The sequence below is a fragment of the Lissotriton vulgaris genome, chromosome 5 (genome assembly GCF_964263255.1).
Source record: "Lissotriton vulgaris chromosome 5, aLisVul1.2, whole genome shotgun sequence".
In the NCBI taxonomy this organism is placed as follows: Eukaryota; Metazoa; Chordata; class Amphibia; order Caudata; family Salamandridae; genus Lissotriton; species Lissotriton vulgaris.
This window is the reverse complement of record NC_141693.1, coordinates 1,138,624,763-1,138,642,737: the sequence shown is the minus strand read 5'-3', so window position 1 is coordinate 1,138,642,737 and position 17,975 is coordinate 1,138,624,763. Positions and strand designations below refer to the sequence as shown.

Sequence of the window (17,975 nt, the reverse complement as noted above, 5' to 3'; positions counted from 1 at the left end):
GAACCGCGTTTTAGCAAAGTAACAAGTCGTCTCCCTCTAGAAGGGCGGAATGCTACCCCCGTCGCCAGGACTGGCGAGGGGGTAGTATTCCAAATCGTATGACACCTTACACAACATGTTTTGATAAAGCCAAACCAAAGATACTATATAACCGCGAGGATTATAAGGCACTTAAGAGTATATGGTATGGCATTATCCCGGAACAGCTTAGGGAATTGGTCCCGACCGCTGCAGACAGGCTCAGCTCATGCTAGAGCACCATCTCACATAAAACCAAGCACTCTGCCTCCAGGATTGTTATGGACTGCCATAGGAGTGACTGATAGGTATATATGTGTCCAGTTAGGGTTAGATATAGGCATACTATATCTAAGCAAGGGGTGATTACACCACCTTGCCCCAGCTGAGTGATCAGCCAGTTGTGTCAATTTTAGATAGCCAGCCAGAGGTGGCAAAAGATATGCTGCAGCCCCTGGTAGGCCTTGGATGCACCTATGCCCTGGGCACATATAGTGCTCTGTACATGGGCTGACAAGGTGACCCAAGCCAATCTAGTTATGCACCTAGGGTACATGGAATCCATTTTTCAGAGAGAGCAGATAGTTGGCCTGGTTCCCTGCTAATCAGGCCCCAGGCTAAGTCGAAAACCAGCTAAACACAAGGCAAAAAATCTGGGGTAACCATAGTCAGGTAGCCCCCTTCCTACAATCAATAGTTGAGAAAAATATAAAACCTTATGCTGGAGCACTCCAACAATTTTTTTAAATAACGCTGTGAGGACAAATAGCCAGAAAAGTCGGGGCATAAGTCCAAAGTAAGGTGATATATTTTTGGTGTCTTTATTGTGTTTATAGTGTTTCACTGATGGCTGTTGTGTTGGTCAAGACCAGATTAGAGTTCCATTTAAATGGCACATTGAGAAGTCACTGGAAGCTAGCCCAGTAATCCTCTTTACACACTGCACTCAGTTACATTAGGCACATCATGTGAAAAGGCCTCCCCACATTTCATTTGCAAACATTATTTGCCTTCAACAAAGTTTCGGCCAATTGCCTCCATAGGTGTGATCAAATTAGCCAAATACATTATCACAAGGTACAAGAATTTCTGCAAAAGAGAGTCAGAATATTTTGAAAGGTGCATGGAAAAGAGATTTACTATTTCACGCGAATTGCAGTTTTTCTTCTACTTTAAGCAAGTCCAGTGATCCCGCTGCATATTGTTTAGATGCACCACATACAAGTATTCTTTTTTCAAAATTCAGCTAAAATTGAATATCACAAAACATCAGTTAATAAGCTTTACCAAGGAGCGTTACCTTCAAGAGAGCACCGGATGATCTGGAAAGGAAGCTCTAACAAGCTCGCTTTAATAGGTAGCAGTCGTGAGAACTGAAGGTTTTCTACATTTCCATAATCTGCATATGCCACCTTCACTGTAGATCCTAACAAGTCCAACACTATGGCACGGTACCAGTGATTGTTACCTAGATGAATTTAGCAGAATGAATAGAAAACATTCAGAGCACACACATCATACTTTACTGAATTCTTAAAGATGCAAAATAATCAGCAGACAAATTAACGCAGTGGTATTCTTTAAATTATACTTTAAATATATTAGCATCATGAACAGACTTTCTGTGATTTTTTTTCTATGCACATAAGTTACTCCACTTTATTGATTCAACTTCTCATGCATGTCTTCCACCATAACGCTTAGGGAATCCTTCTCATGAATGAGACTTCAGTATATGCAAATGTAGTCTTAAATAAGGTACGAGCACCTGCAGTCTAGTAGTGTGCCATACTATTCCACTACTTAGTCAATTAAAATCAATTTAAGCAACAACATTTGGATGGAACTGAAAATTAGGCAAAGGAGTAATTTTTAATGAAGGGGAAGGGAACACACTGGGGCCATGTGAACTTTGTAATGAAAGGTATCTCCTTTGTGCATTAAGAACCCCACCAAAGTGTATGACAGACTTACCTGATGGTGTAAAAGGTCAACTGCAGGAAAAAATGTACTTACATTCAGTACATTCTTTCAAGAACAGATTCTATATAACCACAGAATCTTCACATTTTGAATGATTCCTCAGGTGTCAAACTAGATACAGAAGCTTTTGAGGAGTACCTTTGCGTGACAGTAGGTGGCGCTGGGCGAGTCAGCACTGACACACAAGTTACTTACTTGTGTAACAATATATCTGTAAGAGACATTAGTGATAGATTCCTTACCTTAGAATATCCCCAGGTGTCAGACTGGATCCAGAAGGTTTTCGTCAGCAGTACGGCGTCGGTAGGCGTCGTCGTGCGGCTCCGCGAACGTCGCTGGCGTCGTAGTCGCCGAGATGACGTCGCTGGAGCTAATTAGACGCAGCCACACATGCTGACGTCAGCTCTGTACACAACTTTCCATGCCAGGAACGCAGAGCCATGCAAGATACTGACCACTGGTGCATTAAAATTAGGGCCTTGAAAGGGATGACCTTAACCCTAGAAATCAGTTCGCAGAACAGGGAGGATGGGTGGGGCGGTAAGGAATCTATCACTAACTAATGTCTCTTACAGATATATTGTTACACAAGTAAGTAACTTGTGCATCTGAAAGAGGCACATTAGTGATAGATTCCTTACCTCAGAATAGATACCCCAGCATTACCAACCCCGGTGGAGGGTCCACGAACCAAGATCACACCAAAAATGCAAGGAGAACAGAACGGCCAAAGAAGCCGTCTTTCCGGACTTAACTGTCAAGGCAATAATGCTTTGTAAAAGTGTGCAACGATGCCCACTTGGTTGCCTGACAGATGTCTTGCAGGGGGACACCACGCCCCAATGCAGTAGTAGCTGCTGTCGCCCTGGTAGAATGGGCACGCAACCCCACCAGAGGTTCCTTTTTAGCCAGAGAATAACAGGCTTTGATACACTAGACGACCCAGCAGTAGATAGTCCTCTTATGTACAGCCCGGCCTTTCTTGGCACCCACAGAGCCAACAACGAGCTGGTCATCCACCCGGAGCTGTTGTGTGCAAGAAGGAAGGACGAGGGCAAAGCACAACCGTGTCCGGATAAACCGACAGAAAAGGAGGCTTACAGGAAAGAGCCTGGAGCTCACTCACGCGCCTAGCAGAGGTGAAGGCAACCAGGAAAGCAGTCTTCAAAGTTAACAAATGAAGAGGACAGTTGTGAAGCGGCTCAAAACTAGCGCATATCAGAAAAGAAAGGACCAGATTCTAGTCTCACTGCGGCATCACAAACGGAATAGGAGGGAAAAGGTGAGTAATGCCGTTGAGATATCTATTCACAACAGGCGACTTGAAAAGAGAGGGCTGATCAGGGAGCCTGAGAAAGGCATATATAGCAGAAAGATAGCCCTTGATAGTGCCCAGAGCGGAGCCCTGCTGGGCCAGAGAAAGAAGGAACAAAAGGACTTCTGGACGAGGGGCAGAAAAGGATCCACAGCCTTTGCGGTGCACCATGCCACAATTTTGTTCCACCTGGAGGCGTATACCGATTTAGTGGAGGGACGCCTGGCTGCAAGAATGACATCACAGACTTAAGGAGGTAAGTCAAAAGGAATCAACTGTCGCCGCTAAATCCCCACGCATGTAGTTGGAGACTGGATAGGTTCGGGTGGAGGACAGTCCCCTGCTGCTGCGACAGAAGATCCTCCCGAAGAGGCAGTCCAATCGGGGGATCCAAGCTCATACTTAGTAGCTCAGGATACCACTCTTCCAGCACAGTCCATGGCCACAAGAATGGCCTGGGCCCGGTCGTGCCTGATCTTCAGCACTCTGGGCAGAAGTGGTACAGGCGGAAAGACGTACAATAGACTGCTGCTCCACGCATGACGAAAAGTGTCGCTGAGCGAGTGCCATCTTGGATATGCCAACTCGCAGAAGTGATAACATTGCACGTTCTGTTCTCATGGCAAATAGATCTAACTAAGGCTCTCCCCACGGTTGAAAGAGACCTTGCGCCACCTCTGAGTGAAGACACCATTCGTGATCCATCAGGCACCTGCGGCTGAGTTAGTCTGCATTCAAAGAACCTGCCAGGTGTTGAACCAACAAGGAAATGCCTTGACCTTTCAGTCATGGCGCAGAGCCTCCTGACATAGGGTCCACAACCCCACACTGCCTTGTTTGTTGCAGTACCACATGGCAGTGTTGTGTTGTCCGTGAACACCTGCACCACCCTCCCCTTGACAGAGGGAAGAAATGCCTTCAGTGCAATTTGACAATTTATTGATGAACTGCACGATTACTTAAAATCTTTACAGTATAAAATAAATAAAAACTTGATAAACGTCCCCTCCCCTCCAACGTGTCCCATCCGCACATAAAAGTAAATATCACTTTGAGTTAAAATACTGACAGTTAATACTGCTTAGTTGTCCAGAACAGAGTTCTTTTAAAAGGAGGAGAGTATTGGTTACTCCATTGTTCCACCACAGATGAAGAGAGGCACATGGAAGTTCTGTAGAATCAATTCATTCACCAAAGCCGGTTGACGATAGATGGATTCCTCGTTGGACCCTAAAACCAACCCAGATTAGATGACTGGGGCCGATGAATTCCAGTTACTTGGGGACACACCCTAAATTAACTGTGAGCTAGTCATTGGGACCACCGGTAGGGCGCAGACCCCATAGTCGGAACCCGTGGGATTAGTGGCCGTTAAGTGGAAGTCGAGTGCCATTTTTACCTGGTGTATGAATTTCCCGACTCTGGCTATCAGACAGGTCGTGGAGACAGAGAGGCACCAGTCCGAAGCCTCTCTGCAAGTTCTGTAGCCCATGTTCTGTAAAATCGGAAGCAACAAACGATGGCGGTCATTGACCAACTTTGTGCAGCAACACAACAAGTGTAGCCAGGATTCTCTGCGATAATTGCATAGACGACAGGCTATGGCGCCATCTGTTCGTGGCCATTTGGGGTTAAAGTCCGCGATCCTGAGGACCAAAAGGCGAAAATACAGAATTTTCTTTCTCGCGTGGGTGGATACTGGGTCTTGCAGGTATGTTTGGGGTTTACCAGAAATATATGATTTGTCCAGGGCCTGAGTTAGTGGATTTTGCCGAAGGGATGCAAGGTCAAGCCCGAAAGAGATGGTCTGGACTTGGCTAAAAATGGAATTTCGTGCAGGGGCAGGCTCCTTCTCTCGATTTTCAGTGCGTCAATGGCTAGTTCCACCTTGGAGTGCCATGGGGAGCCCACCTCACCAAAGATTGTTTTTAGGGAGTGCTTTAGGGTGTGTTCTGGCGCTTTCAATACTCTAATATAGAATTTTAACAGGTCCCCCAGTAGTGCCAGCTCTGGTCGCTTAAGGCCTATTTCTAGCCTTAATCTATTGTTACTTGCATATCTGGGGGCCTGTAACACCATCTTGTAGGCTTTCGCCTGGGCCGCGTTGACCACTTTGTCAAATGCACCTGGGTAGGCTATGTGCCCATACGAGATGGCGGGGATCAGTTTTGCCCTGAGCACTGTCAGCATTGGTTCGGCAGAGGGACTGTCCAAGCGATGACTTAGGCGTCTTAACGACAGTATGGTTTTGTCTGTTTTTGGTTTAAGCTCCTTCAGGTGTTTGACTGCGGTGGCACTCTCGAAAACCCAGGTGCCCAGATAGTTGTAGGATGAGGCAGTAACAATACGGTGCTCCCCCAGGGACCATGATGCTTCTTTTTTGTGGGGGTATTTGCCAAAGATGACGATCTTAGTCTTGCTCACGTTGATCCGTAAGTCATTTGCCTTATTATATGAGGCAAGGCTGCTTAAGGCTCTTTGGAGCCCCACCCTGGTGTAGTCCATGATCACCATGTCGTCTGCATACTGGAGCGTTCCCAAGACGAGCTTCCCTATTCTTGGGGGGGCTAAGTTGGCATCTTTCAGGGCTGTCCCCATGTCCGCAGTATACAAGTTAAAAAGCATGGGGTCCAAGACGCACCCCTGCTTAAGGCCAGAATTGGTGTCGATTCTTGCAGTTGTTGTTGTAGGACTTAGTTTCACCTTGACCCAGGTACCCTTGTAGAGCGCTTTTATGGCTTTTAGCAGGACTTGGGGTAGCCCCCCGGAATCAAGTTTTACCCAAAGCCGACCTCTGTTCACTCGATCAAAGGCTGTAGAGTAGTCTATGAAACAGCAAAACAGGGGCGGCTTATTTCTCGTGTTGGCCTTCTTCACAAGGTAGGAAAGAGCTATGATGTTATCGAGGGTGGAGCTATTAGCCCTAAAGCCGGTCTGTGTGGGCGGGAGAATGTCGTTCTTGTCTACCCAATCCTCCAGGTCCCTTAGAAGAAGGCGGGCGTATATCTTTGCTTCTATGTCGAGGAGAGCTATAAGCCTGTAATTGGGCGGGTTCGTATGATCCCCCTTTTTGTGGATAGGGAATAGGATTGAACCTTTCCAAGAAGTTGGCAAAATTGCGGTGGCACAAGAGTGGTTAAAGGGTAAGTCTGGATGCAAAAAAGGCTGAGGCAGTTTTAAGGACCTGGGCCGGAATCCCATTTGGTCATGGAGTGCCATCCGTTCCAATGGCCTTGATGCACTTTAGGACCTCCGCCTCTGAACTTTCCGGGCCTGGTCGGATTTAGGCCTTCTGTCGTGGAACTTTCGGGTTCTATAGTTGCAGCCGCCACCTTGGACCACGCAAGGCATCCTGGTGTGGTGCATTTGGACTCACAGGTGTACAGCCCCTTGGCGTACTGTTCCCACACTTTCCCTGCAACACTGTTTTCCTTTTGCACGCCTCTGGGGGTCAGGCTGTTGATAAAGCTCCAAAGCTTGCTGTTGTCATTTCCTTTAATTAAGCAGAACACGGTCATCCAATTCTGTTCGGTCTGCAGTCTTTTGTGGGCCCAGACTTTCTTTTTATAATCAGTTCGCAAAGCGGCAATGGAGGGCCTCCCTGGCAAATGAGTGCCTTTCTTTTGTGTCCTAATTGCCTTGTTAAGAGCACGCTTACTCTGTGTCAGGCACCGCGATATTGAACGGCGAGAACTAGTATGGAATTGGCAACTTCTTAGATGGTGATTATTGCCCAGACATTTCAATATGTCAGAGGTCAGTGTTTCCCAGAGGTAATGCAAATGCTACTTACCAGTATGCATCTGTTCTTGGCATGTAGGGCTGCTGACATTCATATCTGTGCATAGATCGCCGCCTAGTGTTGGGTCCGGATGATTGCACATTGTTGTCCTGGAAGAGTCTTCGAAGTATCACAAGATAGGTGGCTCCTCCCCTGGACTACAGTGCGCATGGGCATCGCCTCCATCCCCAGATTGTTTTTAGCCATTGTGGCCGAGATGGAGTGAACTATGTGAGTGATGACCATGCTATGAGCATATATATGAACACTGCAGCTGCTACAGGCGTCGGGGAGGAGGGTGGGCGATATGAATGTCAGCAGCCCTACATGCCAAGAACAGATGCATACTGGTAAGTAGCATTTGCAGTTCGAGGCATGTGGGCTGCTGAATTCATATCTGTGCATAGAATAAATAGCAGTCCCTCCATTAGCGGCGGCCGCCCGTGCCAGCTGCAGCAGTTTGGAAAAGTGTCTTGAGAACAGCCTGCCCTACTGCTGCCTGCTGTTTAGAGTGCACGTCTACACAGTAATGTTTTGTAAATGTATGTGTGGTAGACCATGTGGCTGCTCTACATATATCCTCTAAGGGAATGTTTCCAAGGAAGGCCATAGAGGCCCCCAACTTTCTGGTGGAGTGGGCTCTTGGTGGAATTGTAAGAGTACGTTTAGCCTTTGCGTAACAGATCTGAATACACTTCACGATCCACCTAGCAATGCCAGCCTTGGAAATAGCGTTACCTTTGTGGTGTGACGCAAAGGCAACGAAAAGCTGCTTAGTCTTTCTAAAATCTTTGGTCCTGTCAATGTAATACATTAGTGCCCTTTTGACGTCAAGGGTGTGGAGCATCCGCTCTGCCAGTGACTCAGGATTTTGGAAGAACACTGGCAACTCAATTGTCTGGTTCATGTGGAATTGAGACACAACCTTGGGTAGAAATTTAGGATTAGTGCGGAGCACTACCCTGTTAGCATGGACCTGGAAGAAAGGTTCCTGAATTGTGAGGGCCTGCAGCTCACTCACCCTCCGTAGCGATTAACTGCTACTAGGAAAGCCACCTTCCAAGTCAAGAATTGAATGTCACAGGAATGTAGTGGCTCAAAGGGAGGACCCATCAGCCGCGTAAGAACCACATTGAGGTTCCATTCTGGGGCTGGAGAAGTCCGTGGTGGAATGACCCTTTTGAGTCCTTCCAGAAAAGCTTTGATAGCAGGCACCTTGAAAAGTGAAAGGTGCTGTCTATTTTGCAGGTATGCGGCCATCGCAGACAGGTGAATGCGAATGTAAGTATAAGCCAAATTACACTGGTACAGATGAAACAGGTAACAAATGATGTTCTGAATGGAAGCATCTAGTGGATTGATGTTGTGGTTTGCACAATAAATGACAAACCTCTTCCATTTGGCTGCATAACAGGCTCTAGTAGTGGGCTTTCTTGCCTCCCGAATGATGTCCATGCAATCCGGGGGAAGATTGAGGTAGCCAAACTCTAGGACTTCAGGAGCCAGATCGCCAGGTTGAGCTGTTGCGGATCTGGGTGCTGAATGTCGCCATGGCTCTGCGTCAGAAGGCTGGGTGTGAGGCGAAGCCTTTGATGCCGTACCACGGACAGTTCCAGAAATGTGGTGTACCATGGTTGGCGAGCCCATGTTGGAGCAACCAGGATGAGGGTCATGGAGTGCTGCCTGAACTTGCGTGCCACCAGCGGTATCAGGGGTGCTGGGGGAAAAGCGTACGCAAATTTGCCTGACCAGTTCATCCATATCGCATTGCCCTGCGATTGCGGGTGTGGGAACCTGGCGGCGAAGCTTTGGTATTTTGCGTTCTCCCTTGTGGCAAACAGGTCGATCTCTGGATGACCCCACCTTTGGAAGTACGGCTGGAGTACTGATGGATGTATCTCCCACTCGTGCATCTGGTGGCTGTGCCTGCTGAGCAGGTCCGCCATCTGGTTGTCCTTGCCTGGGAGGTGTTCTGCCATGAGAAAGATGTTCCTCTGAATGGCCCACTTCCACATGCTCTGAGCCAGATGAGACAACTGTGGAGAGTGTGTCCCTCCCTGTTTCTGAATGTAGTACATGGCTGTCATGTTGTCCGTCCGGATCAACACGACCTTGTTGCACAGATGTACTTTGAACGCCTTTAAGGCCATGAAGATTGCCATCAGTTCTAACACATTGATGTGCATCTTCTTCTGCTGTGGTGTCCATAGTCCCTGCACTGTGTAGTGGAGTACATGCGTTCCCCAACCCTGGAGAGAAGCGTCCGTCAGGATAATCTGTGGCACAGGCTCTTGGAACGGTCGGCCCTTGCAAAGGTTTTGTGGATTCCACCAATGCAGAGAGTTGTATGCCCGACCGCTCACCAACACTAGGTCTTTTAATTGGCCATGAGCCTGAGTCCACTGACGTGCTAAGCACTCCTGAAGCGGGCGCATATGTAGTCTCGCGTGCGGGACAATGGAGATGCAGGAGGCCATCATGCCGATCAACTGCATGAACACTCGTGCTGGAAGAGAGTGTTGAGGTCTGAATTTTTGAATCAGCGATAGAATGCTGTTGATCCTCACTGAATTTGGCTGGGCTGTAGCCACCAGAGAATCTATGGTCGTGCCCAGATACTGCCGTATGTGAGCGGGCTGGAGATGGGACTTTGGGTAATTCAGTGAGAATCCCAGATCGTGCAGAAGGTGAATGGTTTGGGACACGTGGTTGGCGCACTGTTTGTACGACTTTGCTTGAATGAGCCAGTCGTCCAGATAGGGGTATACGTGGATGTTCTGACGTCTTAGGTGCGCCGCCACCGTCGCCAGGCATTTTGTGAAGACTCTGGGCGCTGTGGTGACCCCAAAGGGCAGGACCCTGAACTGGTAGTGCTGGTCCTGAATGGTGAACCTTAGATACTTCCTGTGCGAAGGATGCAGTGGAATGTGAAAATATGCATCCTTGAGGTCCAGAGTTGCCAGGAAGTCAACTTGCTGGAGCAGTGGGAGAACCTGTTGCAGAGTAAGCATATGAAAATGCTCTGACAGAATGTACATGTTGAGAGGTCTGAGGTCCAGTATGGGCCTGAGAGATCCGTCCTTTTTTGGGATTAAAAAGTACAGGGAGTAAACCCCTGTTCCTCGTTCTTGCAGTGGAACGAGCTCTATTGCCCCTTTTTGCAGCATGACCTGAACTTCCTGCTGCAACAAGTGCAAGTGCTCGCCGGACATAGGACGGTTTCTTGGAGGTATGTTTGGTGGGATGGAAGTGAGTTCCAGACAGTAACCGTACTGAATAAGAGATTTGACCCACCTGTCCGTGGTGATGGACCTCCACACGGGCAGGAACTGCTGGAGTCTCCCCCCGACCGGTGTTGTGTGGTCGGGGGGCAGTGACAAGGCGTCACTGTTTGCTGGCGGTGGAGGACCTGGAGCTGTTATTTCCACGTCCTCTGCCCTTGACGTTGTTGCCACGGTATCCACCCCTACCCTTGTTGGTGTATGAGGTTTGGGTGTTAGCTTTATAGAATTGTGTGGATTGTGACGCTTGACCCCTTGAGGTGCCTCTGTTATTGGAGCGGCGAAAGGAACCACCCCGAAACTGCTGGGACTGAAGGGCACCCATCGATTTAGCTGTGTCGGTGTCCTTCTTTATTTTTTCGAGTGTGGCATCTACTTCAGGTCCAAACAGGTGGTCTGGATTCACTGTTTGGTTGAGGATGGTGGTCTGAATGTCCGGTTTAAAGCCTGATATTCTGAGCCACGCGTGCCGGCGAAGCAGAACGCTAGTATTGATGGCCCGCGAGGCGGTATCAGCAACATCTAGAGCACATTTGATGGAGGCATTAGTAATGAGTTTACCCTCCTGAATCAGCATCTCTGCACCCTCCTTATACTGATCTGGCAAGTGTTGTAGAAGTGTTTCTAGGGTGTCATAGTGCGCCCTATCGTAGCGTGCAAGTAGCGCCTGCGTGTTTGATATGCGCCATATATTAGCTGCTTGTGCAGCAATACGTCTCCCTGATGCCTCAAACACCTTGGATTCTTTGTCAGGGGGAGGAGCATCACCCGTGGTCTGTGAATTGGCTCTTTTACGTGCGTTGGAGACCACCAAAGAGTCCAGTGGCAACTGTCCCTTGATGTATGTTGGGTCAGTGGGCGCCGCCGTGTATTTTTTATCAATGCGAGGATTGATGACCCTTGCCCGGGTGGGCTCCTTGAAAACCTCTGGCGCATGCTTTAGCACACCTTTGAGCATTGGCAATGTCTTGACTGTCTTTTCAGCCACTGAGAAAGTGTCAAAGAGAAAATCGACATCCACTGGGTCGGCGTGGGGGTCGACATTATGGTTGGCCGCAGCTCTTTCAATCAAAGCGTTGAAGGCTGCAGAGTCCTCCGTTGGTGAAGTCTTTGCAGCAAAAAGCTGTGGCTCGTGCCCAGTCTGAGGGTCCGCAGGGTCGCCTCCAGCTGACCATGGCTCATTTACCTCCTCTGGATCCGAGTACGCTGGATAATTGTACTCCTCGTCCTCGTCACCCTCTCCGGCGTTAGAGTGAGTGGGTGAGAGTCCCAGACCTTGTGGAGATGTAGGCTCTTGAGGGGCAGAAGTGCCTGCAGAGTCCAACTTTTTTTTAAGTGGAATATGAAAATGTTCCAACACCGGCTCCGGGGTGATCTTCCTTTTAAGGAGAGAGAGCTTGCCTGTGTTGGCGTCGATGACAACCTCTCGACGCTCCTCTTCCGCTAGTGGTTGGTGCCGTGGCTTCGGCACCACCAAGGATGGTTTAGGCGTAGACACCAGCTTCAAGGGCACCCCGGCCCCATCTTTCGGAGCGAAAGCCTTTGGCGTCGTCTTCGGCGGCAGCGTGAAGTGGATCGGCGTCTGCGCCTTCGCCGGCTTCTGTGGAGGCTTCGTCGCCACATTCTTCGACCCGAGAGCCACGTCCTCCTTCCGAATACGTTGAAGGGACTCCGTGACCTTTTTGGTAAAGGACGGGGAGGGCTGGACTGGCTCGAGCGAGTCCTCCGAGTCCGGATTTGGTTCGGACGGCGCAGTCTTTGGAGCGACACAGCACCGCCCTTGGATTTGTCGACCGGGATCGGTGCAGCCAGAGCCTTGGGGTCGTCCAGACGCTTTTTGGATGCCTTCTTAGGGTCCTCGACCTTTTTGGCGTCGACGCGGCTCTTCAGAGCGTCGACCAGCTCCGGCGCCGACGCCGCCGCGTCGGGCGTTTTGGCCTTCGGCTTTGACACTGTGGTCTTCGGGTCGGCCATTTTGGCGTGGCTCTTGATCTCGGCGGCCATTTTGGATTTCCTCGGCGCCGAGGCCTCTGGAGCCTTTGATCCCACCAGTGCGACTTGCACTTTGGGTTTCGATACAGATGGAGCGGACCCTGATGGTTTCACTTTCGGTTTCTGTACCGGGAGTGGCGCATCGCCAATGTCCGGGCCGGGCCCGGAGGCGGGGCTGAGGGACGAATATTAAGGTCTTGGGTAAGGCCCGAAGGCGATCCCTCGACCTGGGCCTTATGCTGGGGTTCGGCCCTGGAGTCAGTATGAGGATGCTCCTCTTCCGAGCTATCCTCCACGGTGGCAATGGCCCCGTCGTCGTCCCCTACCTCCTCGACGACTTCCTCGAACTCCTCATCTCCCGCGTCGTAGTTTTCATCCCCAGACGCCGGGTCAGAGTCCGAAACTTGTAGGACGGTGTCGTCTTCAACGTCTTCTTCAAAGATGTTGGTTGGTGGGGGTGCCGATAACTGGGCCTGCAGTCTTGCGGCCCGACGTAGCTTGAGAGTCTTCTTCGACCGGAACTTGGAGCAGGCCATACACCCGGCCTCGTCGTGGTCCGGCGACAAGCATCTGTTGCACACTGGGTGCACGTCGAGGTGTGAATACTTTGAGGCACACACTGGGCACCTCTTAAACGGAGTTGAATAGTCTGGAGCGTCGTGTAGGCCCGTCTGCGCCGACAGCACGTGGAAGGGCAGCAAATGTTCGGAGCCGATGAATAAACCAACCCGAACGATGGACAATACCGACGCGAGTCCTAAAGACCTTTTGGTCTCAAGTAAGGAAAGTTAAACAACTATCGATTCCGACAGAGGGAACCGAAACACATCCGAACCCAATGGCGGAAAAAAACAATCTGGGGATGGAGGCGATGCCCATGCTCACTGTAGTCCAGGGGAGGAGCCACCTATCTCGTGATACTTCGAAGACTCTTCCAGGACAACAATGTGCAATCATCCGGACCCAACACTAGGCGGCGATCTATGCACAGATATGAATTCAGCAGCCCACATGCCTCGAACATGATGTTCTCAGTGTGGACTGGGTTAGGTTCGTCCTCCCTTCTGGCTACATAACCTAACAGTCTATGGCTGAGATTGGTTGACCATTTTATTCTTTTAAGGACTTTATGATGTTCTTCCCCCGTGGTGGTTCCAATGGCTTCTTGTGATTCTGCTTGTTCACGCGCCAGGTTGAATGTGGCGCGGAGGGGCCTGTGATCGCTTTCATCTCTGTCGTCCACTGTGAAGTTGCAAAGTTTGTGGGCCAGCCCTTCGTTGTTGAAAACGTAGTCTATGGTAGAGACATTTCTAAAGGTTGGATTGGCGGTCCATTCTGGGTGGCTCTTTTTTTGTGTTCTGTGGGCGGAGTGCAGATTAAAAATTTGCGAGAAATTCAATCAATAGGGCTGACTTCTTGCTAGGTGGTGCCTCCGGGGTTAGACCCAGGCCTCTGAAATTGAAGTCGCCCATGATTAATACATCTTGGTCCTCCCGGTTTATTAAAAGGTCTTCCAATGTTCAGATAAGTGATTCCATGGCCTGGGAGGTTTGATATTTAATTGGGTTGAGATAACAATTGATTAGTAGAAGGGGACGGGATTTTTGACCAGATAACAACCCCTCTATTGAGATGGCTTGAAGCTCAGGAGACCCCAGATTTAGTTCAGTTGCACAAGTTACTACTTGTGTAACGATATATCTGTAAGAGACATTAGTTAGTGATAGATTCCTTACCTTAGACTATCCCCAGGCGTCAGACTGGATCCGGAAACTTTTGCGTAGCAGTACCCTTGCGCGTCGGTAGGCGTCGTCTGTGGCTCCGTGTCCGTCGTCGGCGCCGTGATGACATCGTCGGAGTACTTAGACGCCGCCTCCCCGTGCTGACGTCAGTTCTTAGACACAGCTTTTCCGCGCTAGAAGCGCAGAGCCATACCAAAAACCAACACTGGTGCCATGAAACTAGGGCCCTGAAAGGGGATGACCACAACCCTAGATATCAGTTCGCAGAACGGGGAGGATGGGTGGGTCTGTAAGGAATCTATCACTAACTAATGTCTCTTACAGATATATCGTTACACAAGTAGTAACTTGTGCATCTGAAAGAGACACGTTAGTGATAGATTCCTTACCTTAGAATAGATACCCCAGCCATACCAACCCCGTGGTGGTGGGTCTGCGAACCAATAATCACACCAGAAAGTCCTGGAGGACGGAACGGCCAAAGTAGCCATCCCTTCGGACTTGACTGTCCAGGCAATAATGTCGCGCAAACGTGTGCAGCGAGGCCCACGTAGCCGCCTGGCAAATGTCCTGCAAGGGCACACCTCGGCCCAAGGCAGTTGTAGTGGCTGTGGCTCGAGTGGAATGAGCCCTCAGCCCAACAGGGGGTTCCTTCTTAGCCAAGGAGTAACACGCCTGGATGCACAAGATGATCCACCGGGAGATGGTCCGCTTGTGCACCGCTTTCCCTTCTTAGCGCCCGCGTATCCTTGATCATCCACCCGGAACTGTTGTGTGCGATTCAAATAAAATGAGAGCGCACGTTTTGGGTCCAGACGGTGGAGCCTCTCTTCCTCTCTCGAGTGGGTGCGGAGGCGGAAAGAAGGTGGGCAAGGTGATGGATTGCCCAATGTGGAAGGCCGTGACTACCTTGGGTAGAAAGGAGGGCCTCGTTCGTAACACAACCTTGTCCGGATGGACTGAAAGGAAAGGAGGCTTACAAGATAGAGCCTGGAGCTCACTCACTCTCCTGGCAGAGGTGATGGCTACCCGGAAGGCAGTCTTCAAAGAGAGAAGGCCAAGAGGACAGTTGTGAAGTGGCTCAAAGGGAGCGCACATCAGAAACGTAAGAACCAGGTTCAAGTCCCACTGAGGCATGACGAAGGGAACAGGAGGGAACGTATGAGTGATGCCCTTCAGGAATCAATTAACTATAGGGGACTTGAACAAAGAAGGTTGGTCAGGCAGCCTCAGAAAGGCTGAAAGAGCTGAAAGATAGCCCTTGACAGTGCCCAGAGCAGAGCCCTGCTGGGCAAGAGAGAGAAGAAAGAGGAGAACCTCAGAAAGAGGGGCATTAAGGGGATTCACAGCCTTTGCTGTGCACCATGCCACAAATCTATTCCACCCGCAGGCGTATACCGACTTTGTGGAGGGACGCCTGGCTGCCAGAAGGATGTTATAGACTTCAGGAGGCAAGTCAAATGGCCTCAACTGTCGCCGCTCAATCTCCAAGCATGGAGGTGGAGACTGGACAGGTTCGGGTAGAGGACCGTCCCCTGCTGCTGCGACAGAAGGTCCCCCTGAAGAGGCAGACGAACCGGGGGAACGACTGACATACTGAGTAGCTCGGGATACCAGTACATTCGTGCCCAGTCCGGAGCCACAAGGATGACTTGTGCCCGGTCGCGCTTGATCTTCTTCAGCACTCTGGGCAGAAGTGGTATAGGCGGAAAGGCGTACAACAGACCGCAACTCCACTTGCGACGAAAAGCGTCTCCGAGCGAGTGCCGCCTTGGAAATTCCAATGCGCAGAACTGATGACATTGCGCGTTCTCTTCGGTGGCGAATAGATCTAACCAAGGCTCACCCCACTGCTGAAAGAGACCTTGCGCCACGTCCGAGTTCAGACGCCATTCGTGATCCATCATGCACCGACGGCTGAGTTCGTCCGCCCTGGCTTTCAGAGAAACTGCCAGGTGTTGAACCATCAGAGTCACGCCCTGATGTTCCAGCCATTGCCAGAGGCGCAGAGCCTCCTGGCAGAGGGTCCATGACCCCACCCCGCCCTGTTTGTTGCAGTACCACATGGCGGTGGTGTTGTCCGTGAACACCTGCACTACACTCCCTCGGACAGAGGGGAGGAATGCCTTCAGTGCTAGACGAATCGCCCGTAGCTCCAAAAGGTTGATATGGAGCCGGGACTCCGCCGGAGACCAGAGGCCTCTGATCTCCGCCTCTCCCATGTGGCCTCCCCAGCCCTGGAGGGACGCGTCCGTCACAACTACGTGCTCCGGTTGGGGAAGAGAGAGGGATCTGCCGTTGACCCAATCGCGGTCCGTGAGCCACCACTGCAGCTGTCTCGCAGTGCCCTCCGAGATCAGGTTGCCCTGATGCCGGGCCCACTGAAACTTCCGGTCCCACTGCAGAGCCCGCATCCGCCACCGTGCGTGATGCACGAGAAGGATGCAGGAGGCCATCAGCCCCAGAAGCAGCAGCGTCAACCTGACCGAAACCCGGGATAAAGGCAGGAAGATCGGAATCAGAGCCTGTATATCCCGAACCCGCTGTTCGGGCAGGTAAACCCGAAACTGCGCCGAGTCGAGAACCGCTCCGATGAAAAGGAGCTTCTGTGAGGGACACAGGTGTGACTTCGGCACATTGATGGAGAACCCCAGCTGGTGCAGGAGATCCGCCGTAGTCTGGAGGTGGCTGACGACTGTCTGGGGCGAGCCCGCCTTCAACAACCAGCCGTCGAGGTAGGGGAAGACTGAGACCCCCAACCTGCGCAGATGAGCTGCAACCATCGCCATCACCTTTGTGAACACCCGTGGGGCGCTGGTAAGGCCGAAGGGGCGCACGGTAAACTGAAAGTGCTCGTGGCCTACCGTGAACCGCAGGTAACGCCGATGGGCCAGCAGGACCGGGATGTGGAAATACGCGTCCTGCAAGTCCAACGCTACCATCCAGTCTCCTGGGTCTAGGGCAGCTAAGACCCGAGCCAGAGTCAGCATTTTGAACTTCTCCTTCCGGAGGAAGCCGTTGACGTTCCTCAGATCCAAGATAGGGCGTAGGCCCCCTTTGCCCTTCTTGGGAACCCGAAAGTAGTGGGAGTAGCAACCACGTCCTACTTCTGGCCCAGGAACGCGCTCGATGGCCCCCTTGGCCAAGAGGGACGAAACTTCCTCCTGCAGGAGCCGCAAGTGATCCCCCGATACGCGGTGGTGTTGCGGTGGCATGGCTTGAGGAGTCGTCTCGAAGGGGAGGGAGTAGCCCCTCCGGACAATCTGCAGCACCCACCTGTCCGAAGTGACTGTGCGCCAGTGAGAGTGGTGATGGCGAAACCTGCCTCCCACTGGCGTCACATGGGCCGAAAAGCACAGACTAGGAGGGTTTAGAGGCGGATGCTGCGGGGGAAGGTGTGGACTGACCTAGCCGGTTTCCCCGGGCTGGCGGCACGTGTGGGGACGCCCCTTCCTTGGCCACGAAAGGAGCGAAGTCGAGTCAAGTCAAGTGAAGAAATTTATATAGCGCGCTACATACCCAGAGGGTCTCAAGGCGCTTGAGGAGGGGTGGGGAATTACTTCTCGAATATCCAGGTTTTAAGTTGCTTTCTGAATGCTAGGTGGTTTTGAGTGAGGCGAAGGTGCAAGGGAAGTGAGTTCCAGGTTTTGGCCGCTAGGTAGGAGAATGATCTTCCTCCCATGGTGGTTTTGTTGACGCGGGGAACAGCGGCGAGGGCTTGGTTGGAAGAGCGCAGCTGGCGGGAGGGGGTGTAGAAGGAAAGACGTGTATTGAGGCATAAGGGGCCAAGTTCGTAGAGAGCTTTGTGTGCGTGGGTGAGGAGGCGGAAATTTATCCTCTTATTGACGGGGAGCCAGTGGAGT

General features: G+C 51.0%; 1 protein-coding gene across 2 annotated transcripts in view; it reads right to left on the bottom strand.

Annotated features, from left to right (window-relative positions):
• TDRD1 (tudor domain containing 1) overlaps window positions 1-17,975 on the bottom strand; it is a 1,954,313-nt gene that overhangs the window by 226,292 nt on the left and 1,710,046 nt on the right. For both annotated transcript variants that reach the window (XM_086922877.1, XM_086922878.1), the window contains exon 22: window positions 1,319-1,486. In XM_086922877.1, coding sequence (XP_086779003.1) covers window positions 1,319-1,486 — 168 coding nt within the window. The remainder of the gene's footprint in view (window positions 1-1,318; window positions 1,487-17,975) is intronic.